Source organism: Leptonychotes weddellii, unplaced genomic scaffold (genome assembly GCF_054177405.1).
Source record: "Leptonychotes weddellii isolate Sample4059 unplaced genomic scaffold, ASM5417740v2 HiC_scaffold_6841, whole genome shotgun sequence".
NCBI lineage: Eukaryota > Metazoa > Chordata > Mammalia > Carnivora > Phocidae > Leptonychotes > Leptonychotes weddellii.
The window spans coordinates 1-9,880 of NW_028037738.1; the positions used below are offsets into that span (position 1 = coordinate 1).

At 58.6% G+C, this 9,880-nt stretch overlaps 1 protein-coding gene across 1 annotated transcript; it reads right to left on the reverse strand.

Moving 5' to 3' along the window:
- Window positions 1–1,102: 1,102 nt before the first annotated feature.
- On the reverse strand, window positions 1,103–8,312 carry LOC102748425 (cytosolic acyl coenzyme A thioester hydrolase-like). Its single transcript, XM_081811290.1, has 2 exons — window positions 8,159–8,312; window positions 1,103–1,359 (listed from the first exon to the last, which is right to left on the reverse strand). The coding sequence occupies exons 1-2, from the start codon at window positions 8,270–8,272 to the stop codon at window positions 1,162–1,164; spliced, it is 312 nt and encodes a 103-aa protein (XP_081667416.1). The 5' UTR covers window positions 8,273–8,312; the 3' UTR covers window positions 1,103–1,161.
- Between the last annotated feature and the right edge of the window lie 1,568 nt (window positions 8,313–9,880).

Below are 9,880 nucleotides of genomic sequence, written 5' to 3' on the forward strand. Positions count from 1 at the left end.
TGAAGTTCCTGGCTCCTGCTGAAAATCACCATGAGAAAGCGACCCTGCTGGGACGGCCGGGGGGGGGGAGGGGCAGGGGGGGGGGAAGCTTGAAGATAGAGAGCAGCAGAGACAGTGACTTCCCGTCAAGCCCAGCACAGCCCAGGGGAGGAGGCCTGGGCCACAGAGAGACAGAGCACGGGGAACGAGGACAGGGACCCCAAGGCCCCATCGTGAGAAGACCATGCCCATGCCCGGGACCCCTTTCTGTGCCACGGTCCCTTCAATGCCAGAGCCCCGGGCCGCAAAAGGGCCTGGCCACAAACACAGGGCACAGGGATGCTGAGTGTTCCCCAAGCACAGGCCCTTGCTGGGCTAAATCATTTACTGCACCACAGCCGGGCCTGCGGAGGTCACCGGGATGTTCCAGGTGGATAACTGTGCTCTAGGCCCAGGGAGGGAAGAAGCCTGAGCCCCTGAAAGATCTCTGAGCACAGCACCTACAGGCAGCCGCGGCCAAGGAAGGGGCGAGGGGCATCAGGAGGCAGACCCAAGGACCCTGCCCTCTGCGTGGACGACGAGGGACCCAGAGGTGGGCAGCAAGGGGACAAAGGGGCCTGCCTACCCCGTCAGCAGCCGGTTATAAAAAGCAGCTGCGCCACACTCCCCTGCAGAGCCTGGTGGGAGGATGAAAAGGGGTTTCCATGGTTACCACTCTGAGAAAGAGAATATTCAGATCAAACCAGAGTCAAAGGTTCGCCCAGTGAGCTTCAGCCTAAGCCTGGAATGCAGGGCCAGGGGTGCAGGGATAAGGGCAGGGCAGGGACCCCTCCCCCCAGCCAGTGGCCCCCCCACCTCCAGGGAACAGCAAGGCGGGTGGCGGTCGGGGGCGGGGGAGACAGCAGGGGGCCGGAGGGCGGCTTGTGCCCTCCCAGCCCACTGCCACCCCTCTGCCCCTGAGGAGCTGGTCACCAGGCCTCCGCCCGGGGAAGGCAAGAGGGGCAGTGCTTGCACACCAGGCCCGAGCCCAAAGCCCACTGGGGGAGCACGCTGTCGGGACTCATTGCTTAACCTGTCCCCGCCTGCAGAGCAAGGATGGCAGAAGTATCTGCTCCTGGGTGGCGCTGGGAATGAAGGGACGTCATTCATGGTGGCGCCAGGGTCAGCCCCCATCAACGTGAGCTAGGCTGCTGCTGGCTTGGTGAGACGCGCGCACAAGTTACCTGTGAGGATGTTTTCGGACATCACATTGACCTGGACCTCCACGGAATGCTTGGAGGTGTAGGTGATCTCCGCACTGACGTGCGCCACCTCACCAATGCACATGGGCGACAGGAAGTCGGTGCGCTCGACGCGGGCCAGGGCGGCCACACAGCGCTCCTGCGGAGACCAGAGACAGGTTAGCCCCAACCCGGACGTGCTCCTCGAAAGTGGCGTTTCTTTCTCCCACTGTGAAAGTAACGCCATTTATTGACATCACACATTCCTAGTTGCAAAACCACGGGAGAGGGGCACCTGGGCGGCTCAGTCGTTAAGCGTCTGCCTTCGGCTCAGGTCATGATCCCAGGGTCCTGGGACTGAGCCCTGCATCTGGCTCCCCGCTCGGTGGGAAGCCTGCTTCTCCCTCTCCCACTCCCCCTGCTTGCGTTCCCTCTCTCGCTGTCTCTCTCTCTGTCAAATAAATAAATAAATAAATAAACCACGGGAGACACAGAAAGGCCTCATGGGGACACCAGTGGGATTCTCTGAGCAGTGAAGATTAGCAGTGGCTTCTTTTTTCTAATTTTTCTACAAAAGACGTGTATTACTTCCATAATGGAAAGCAAAAAAAGACATACTCATTATGGAAAATTTGGGAAATACACAATGAAGTAGACCAAGGAGGGAAAAAATCACTCCTCCCATCCAAAGAGAACCCAGGGTTCTATTTCAGGATCTTCCTTCCCAGGCTCTTCTCCCCAAGAATGGGATCTCCCTGGTTCATTTGAGTTATTCAGTCTCATACAGTCAGGCAAACATAAACATACTTGTCCACAATCTGCTTTTTTTCTACTCAAAACAAGGAAAAATAACCTGCCTGCATTATAAATACTGCTTTGCAATCAATATTCCTTTATTTAAGTGTTATTTGTCCTTCAAATAGGAACCCATTTGCAGGACTCAAAATTGAAAGGAAGGAAAGGGTACAGGGTACCCGGTGTGCGTCTTGTCACTGGTCCCCAGCCACCCAGGACCCCTTCCCTAAGGGATCGACATGGCCACCGAGTACACCCATGCCTGGAGGGCCGTCTGGCACGCGACAGTCTACGCTGGGGCTTGTTTTCTATCGAAAGTGACAGACTTCCTCATTCTTCTGCATGGCCCTTTCCACAACTGACGTCACGACACCCCATTGCAAAAGTATGTTTAATGGCCAAATAGAATGGAATATTCCATTATCAGAGACTTGGGTCCAGTTGGGTCCATTTGCTTATTACAAACAATCCTTTGATGGGTGTCCTTTTACTTAAATCATTTTCAGTATTGGGGGCTGTTTCCCAGATTGAAGGGACACTTCAGTGTATGTTCTCGAAGTACTTCTCAACAGGACAGCAGTGCCTCTCTCTCCCCCATCCCCCCCCCGCCCCCCGCCGGGACTGGCACAAAGAACTGCTCAAACTGAATGACACAAGATGCTGGAGTCCCAGCTGTGGGACCTCAGACCCTCATTGCCAAGTAGAGCACTTGGTACGTCTATCTCTTTCTCCCGGGAACCAACCCTCTTTTCTAGGAGGCTGGGCACAGGTGTGCAAGGCTCTCCGGCTACGCCCAGGCTGGGTGGGGAGCAGGGAGTGGGGGATGGGGGCTCACCTCTGAGAGCCTGCCCATCCGGGCCTGCCTGCTCTGGTATTCACTTTCCCAGCTAATCCTCGCAGCGCCCCTCGTCCACTGAGCTTGTGGTAACGGTCACTTTGAGCCCTGGTGGCACCTCCTGCGGAACCTGTGCAAAGTCCACCTGCCGCCTCCCGGACACGCAACTTCCCCGGCCCACGTCAAGCCGATGGGACCTGCCCCGCCTCTCCGGAGGGACAGCCAGGGAACCTGCACCTTCACACCTCCCGGGTGAGTCAGGAACACGGGGTTGGGGGTTCCTCCAGTTTCTGTTCCTATAAACGTGCCAGAGTCAGGTCTCAGCAAGCAGGGGACCAGAGTGGCTGGGAAAGGTTCTAGGGCTAAGTTGTGGTCACTCCGATCTGCACCGGCCTCCCCCCACTCGCCCCCTAAGTCACACTGGCACTAAAACGAAGTGCGCCTCTAAGTAGACTTCTGTGGCTACAGCACCACCCACTGGCAGAAAGCTGGAAAGGCACCCGCAGAGCCGAGCAGCACAGGAACAGAGGCCCACCTCTGGGCGGCTTGGTGGAATTATCCAGGCGCTGTCAGCAACACCCAAACCGGAATGAAACCAGGTGTCCTCACTGGAGAGCGGTTAAACTTTGGTATGGCTACACTCACACATGGGTAGCACACATGCATATATATATGAATAGTTTTTAATGGGAATGCAGCTTAGTCTTGGATGGACCTGAGCCCCATCTCGGTGTACTTCTTCCTGGGAGGAGGAGAGAGGATGAAATGCCGGCGTGCTGAGACGAAGGAGGTGAACGATGTGGGCAGGTGACACAGATTAGGCGACTACTGACCCTCTGACGCACCGTCAGAGGGAGGGTCATCTGCTTCTGGGCCATGGCTGACTGCGGGTACACCAGGGGACCCGAGATCGCAGATCAGGCGGGAAATACTGGCATGCGTGGAGCCAGGCTCTGCACCTGGTGCGGGATTCAGGGGAGTGAGTCAGAGCGCCTGCCCTCGGCTTGGGTTCCGACAGGGGGACAGATGACAAATAATAGGACAATGCCCCCCGGTGGCAAGTGTTCTGAAGGGGGCAGTGTGGGAAGTGCTGGGGGTGGGGGGCAGCCTCCCCACAGAGGGCGCATCCCGAGTGAAATGATGTCAATTGGGAGGAGGCAGGTATGGAGGTGTGTACCCCAGGGGAGGGGGGAGCAGGCGGGACTGCGCACGGTGGAGGCTGGGGGGGAGGGGTGCACAGCAGGAGGTGCAAGCTAAGGGGTCAGCAGGGCCTGTAGGGCCAGGGGAGGTGTGGGGCCAGGACTCTGCTGGAGGGGCAGAGAAGACGAGCAGACTGGCTGACTTTTTAGTCCCTGTACTTCAGAGTGGTGTGAACTTTTGGCAGGTGCCATTTCTGTTCCCTTCCATGACCTGGAACATGGACACAGTGACCCAGGAGGAGACAGAGCAGTTCCCCACACTCTCCCAGGGAATGCTGTCAACACACACCTGCCACAGGACGCCCTCAGGCCTGGCATGAGACGCCTGGCAGAAGCCTCAAACCTGCTCTTCTGGGTTGGAAGCTGCTTGTTAGGAATCTTAAGCTTGGTTCTAAAAGAGAGAATGAATGTTTATAGGGCAGCCACTCCAGAGTCCTTCATAGGCAGGGCAGCCTAAGAGACAGGTGGGCTGCCTGGGGGCTCTCCACCGGTCTGGGGCGCGGGCAGCATGGGCCTGGGCCCAGGGCAGAGGCAACTTGACCGTGAGCTGTTGTCCAGGGGCCTAGCAGGGCACTGGGCCCACCTCAGGCATTCCGTGAAGAACAGGTGCGACCCAAAAATTCAAAAAAGGAGCCAATGAACATCTATACGCAGGAGGAGGATCTCCAAGCTGAACACACACCTCTGGCTGCCTGTGCCTCGGACACAGCCCTGGACCTCTCTGCTTCGGGGGCTTAAAGCAGGAGGGGCAGCCCCCCTCCCGGGAGCGCTCTCATTAGTCTACCCCAGGAAGTGCCCTCCGCCGTACTCCCAGAGGTGACCAGTACCACGGCGCTCGCAGGGCTCGGGGGGAAACCATGGGGGCTGGGCTCCAGAGCGGCCACAGCACGTGAAGCCAGGATAACAGCTGCTGCTGCAGAGCCAGAACGGACAGCGAGGGGCCCTGGGCTCAACTCCCAGCTCTGCTGCTCCCTGGCTCTTGACCTTGTCAGACTCAGAAGTAAGTGGGGCTGGCAGGGTGCCACCAGGACCTGAGGGCATGATCCGTGGAGAGGGGGCTGAGCCGCCCCCTCTTACAGATGCGTGGGGATCAGACATGGGCACAAGCGGGTCCAGAAAGGTCCGCCCCACTACTGTGACCGTTTGGCCGGCACCTGCCCTACTCAGCGGACGCCACCGTAGAGGAGACCACTCTGTGGGACCTTCAGGAAGCCGTGTAACTTCTCTAGGCCTCCGCACCTCCCCCACAACGTGGGGTTAAGACAACGGTTGGGAAGATTCCGCAAAGAAAAGGTCAAGCACACAGTGTGGTCGCTGGTGCACCGTAAGTGCCTATTAAACGGAAGTGGCTCCACAGGACACTGGCAATGAGCAGATCGCCAATGGGAGTCCACTGTGTTCCAGGCCTCCACCCGGATGCTGAGCATCCAGCAGGGACCGGAAGGCAAAAGTCCCTCCCTTCAAGGGGCTTACACTCTAATGGGGGTGGAGGGGAGAGGTGAGCAGATCAAAGATAAATGAGCAAAACGCACAATGTTCTAGGAGCGACAGTGCTGTGGAGAACAGCTCGGAGCAAGGAGGGAGCTGGTCATCAGGAAAGGCCTCAGTGGAGGTCATATTTACATAGACTGGAAGGAGGTGGGGGGAGCCATGCTGATATCTGGGGGAAGAGCAGCTCAGGCAGAGGGAAGAGGCAGTGCAAAGGCCCTGGGGTAGGAACACTGGCCACTCATGCAGCAGCAAGAGAGCCAGTGTAGCCCAAGGGAATGTTAAAGGGAAGGCATGGGACAGGAGATCCGGGAGCTGGCCGGTGCTCAGATCCACAACTACCCAGCAGGTGGAGCCAATAGGTTCGGCTACCAGTGTCCACAACGGAAGAAGAATGGGGTCACTGAAGGCCCCAGGTTCTGAGTGTGGGTAACCGGATGCCACAGTCATGTACAGAGGAGAGGGAGACTGTGGGAGGAGCAGCCTGGGGACAGGTCCAGGGTGTCTTTTCGGGCCCATCAAGGTCAAGGGGCCAACTAAGTATCCAGATGGAGCCAACCAAGAGGTCCCAGCTGGAAACAGAACCCCAGGGCTACATGACGGTACTAAAGGCATAGACTAGATGAGACCTCCAGGGGGGTGGGGTGAGGGTGCCCCCTCCCTGACCCAGAGCCCCAGCGAAGCCCCTCAGAGGCCAGCACTGGCCCCCATGCCAGTGTCTAACCACCTGGAGCTGCCTGGGGCTCACACCCCCTCCCAAGCCTGGAACTTCTGCACCCCTACCCTGGGACCACCAGTCCTGAGACCCCTGTAAGCGAACATGTCAAAATGATCCTTCTTGTACCCCCAGGCTCCCTCCGGGGGCTCAAAGCACAGGTTCGAGGCCAGGATTCATGGCCGACCTACCCCCAGCTTCCCCCCGTGGCCTCGGGCAAGCATGCAGCCTCTCTGTACCTCCACGTCCTCCCCTGTGCAACTGCGGTCACGGGGATAATAACGCAGTGTGGGGAGGATTATATGAGCAGAAGCACTTCAGAGCTTTGCAAAATGCTACCCAGCAGCAGTTATGTGGGTCCTCGCCACCCAAGGCTCCCCTCTCCCCCATTCCGCCATCCGAAAGTTCTTCTTCCCGGTGCCTGGCCTCTCCCGCCAGGCCTGCCCGGACCCTCCCTGTCTGTCTCAGGGGGCCGCCAGGTGCTGGGCCCTCACGCCAGCCCCACCCCCACCCCGCCCCACAGGCACAGGCCCATCCTCCCCGCCACCACCAGAGGGCGCACTCTGAACATGGCCTGGTTTGCCCGGGAACTCCCAGGGCACCTGAACAAATCCGGACTCCTAGCTGGGCAGGGGAGCCCCTCCTTCACAGCACACCGAGGTCCCCCCTCGCCTGTGTCCACCCATTAAAACGTTCACCCTAGGGGCGCCTGGGTGGCTCATTCAGTTAAGGGTCTGCCTTTGGCTCGGGTCATGATCTCTGGGTCCTGGGATCGAGTTCCACGCCAGGCTCCCTGCTCAGCAGGCAGTCTGCTTCTCCCTCTGTGCTCTCCCTCTCTCTGTCTCAAATAAATAGAATCTTTTTTAAAAAAGATAAATAAATAAAATAAAACGTTCCCCCTGGCTTGGTGCCCACACACACAAGCACACGCATACGCACACACACGCGTGCATGCCGCTCTCTCTCTCCTTCCCGCTGCCCCTCCAGCCAGCATGCATTCCTCCTCTCATCACAGCAGGTGGCTGGTCCAGGCCCACGGGGACACAGGACACTGGGACACAGAGGCTAGTGGCACTGCATCTCTGCTGGCCCCCAGGTGGCAGTGTGGCACAAGACAGACCCCCCTCCCCGAGCGAGGCAGCTGGAGAAGCCTCGAGAGGAAAAGTCAGGTCCCTCGGGGCTGGAGGCAGGGCAGGAGAGGATGGGCCAAATGCCCGCCGGCTGCCCAAGCTGCAAAAGCAGAAAGCCTGGCCTCATCCCGGGCACTCCGGCAGGGCTTCGCTGGGCTTCCCTGGCAAGAGTGCCAGTGCTTGCCCAGGCCCCACCCCGCCCCTGGGGGTGTCGATGGGGCAGGGGAGGGGTCAGGCCCAGGGCAGCCAGGCTCCCGTGGATTCTAGAAACCAAGACTCTTGGGGCGCCTGGGTGGCTCAGTTGGTTGAGCGACTGCCTTCAGCTCAGGTCATGATCCTGGAGTCCCTGGATCGAGTCCCGCATCGGGCTCCCTGCTTGGCGGGGAGTCTGCTTCTCCCTCTGACCCTCCCCCCTCTCATGTGCTCTCTCTCATTCTCTCTGTCTCAAATAAATAAATAAAATCTTTTAAAAAAAAAAAGAAACCAAGACTCTTCTGGAAGGAGGGGGAGGAGCTTAAAGGCAGCTCTCAGCCAGCTCCCAGCTTACTCTCTGACTGTCTCCCATCCCTCCTTGATGAGTCCCAAACGTCCCAAACCAAGCACCATTCCAACGGGTCCCATCCAGGGATTCCAGAAATTCCCAAGGCCCAGGGGACAAAGGAGGGGAACACTCCAAGCAAACTCCTGTCCTGACCCAAGAGTGGTGCGATGCTGCACACAGAGGGTCGCCAGGCCTCCTGGGCCTGGAATTTTCAGGTGATCCCAAGCAGGCTGGGTGACAGCCCGCAGATACTTACCCCATTCTGGCTGTTACAGTGTCGGGTGCTGATGATGGCCCCTGCCTCCTCGATCATCTTCAGGATGGTCCCACCGTGGACGTTGCCAGCCACATTGGCATCATCCGGTCGCATGATCCTAGGCCGAGGAGAGAGAAGCAGCAGGATGAGGCCCTTGAGAAGGATGTCACTCATGAACAGCGACAACCCGGGGCGAGGAGAAGGTCCTCCAAAGGACTCCCGAAGAAGGAAAAAGAACTTTCCGGGAGTTTGGTCAGAGTGGGCTGCTGATCTGACAGCCCCAGACAAGGGGCTGCAGGGTCCTGTCTCCCCGGGAGGGAGGGAGGGAGGCAGGAAGACAGCGGGACTGTATCCCCGGGGTCACAGGCACCCAGCCAGGAAGGGGTGAGAGCAGAGGCCTCTGGCAAAGGCAGCAAGGCGGCAGCATGGCCGTTGGGATTCCCAGCACACCTGCCCCTCCTGGTTCCCAGGCTCCCCAACGACCAACAGGGCTGAATGAGCACCAGGACATAGGCCGTGACCCCGTGGAAGACGACCCTCAGGAGTCCCAGAGGGGCTAACGCATGCAGCCTCGGTTTCTCTGAGACTCCTGTCAGCGGGGTAACACCCAGCACCACCTGCCCTGGCCTGCCGAGCTCCTTGGGGGCACCTGAGGGGGCTAAGTCCCCCGGGATCGAGAGCTGGGAGCCCTCCAGGGTCGGGGGAGGGGACTGAAATGCCACCCATTGCCCCAAAGAGGAAAAACTGCATCCCTGCTGTGGGCAGCCAGTGGTAGGGAGACTCCAAGAAATCTCTGGAATCCCAAGAAGCCAGCTTGGTGCTCCTACAGTGGGCAACCCCAGCCAAGCTGGCACCTTCCCAAACCACAGTCAGGCTAATGAAATCTGCCCTCAGCAGCCTCAGGCCTGGAGACAGGGGACGGGCAGAGCACACGCCACAGTTTCAGTGTGCCCGCCGACCACCTGGGCTCACCCAGCGCAGCCCCCAGGACCTGCACCCTCTGCTCCGGGGCTCGGGGCCAGGGAGCTCTGCCACCCTCTGGGGCTAGGATCTCCTGACAGCTCCACTCAGCAGCTCAGTCTAGCCAGTCAGATTCCGAGATCATCCCTGGCTCCCGCTCTTATGGGTGAGCTGGGCGACCTGACCAAACTCTCATTCTTCCACTTCCCTGTCTTTAAAATAGGCATAATAACTGAACCACTGCACTTGACCGGGGGAGCACAGACTCACACGAGATAATGCAGATAACAAGCCCAGCCGCAGTGCCTGGCACACGGCCAATACAATGCATCCTCACCAGCAGTATTCTTCCCTCCAGGTAAATATTTACCCAACCGACTGCAAGGTTGGAAGCTCCAAGACAGAGCCAGAAGGTGTGATTTTCTCGGCAAATGAGCATGGACATCTTGCCGTGACTGACAGCGGACTGTTGCCCACCCCCAAGTGTGACCCCTTTGTCCTGGGGGAGAGCCGGCTATGAGAACCGAGACCCACTCAGGTCACATGGCTGTCTGGCCCTGCCTCACTGACTCGGGGCAGCAGTCATGGTAACCTGGGCAGAGGCCAGGGGAACCCCAGAGAACCGGAAAGAAGCTTCACTTGGCTTCTCAAACATCCATTTAAAAATATTTCTTGAAAAAAAAAAAAAGAAGAAGAAGAAGGTAGCAGGAGGGGAAGAACGAAGGGGGGGAAATCGGAGGGGTAGACGAACCATGAGAGACG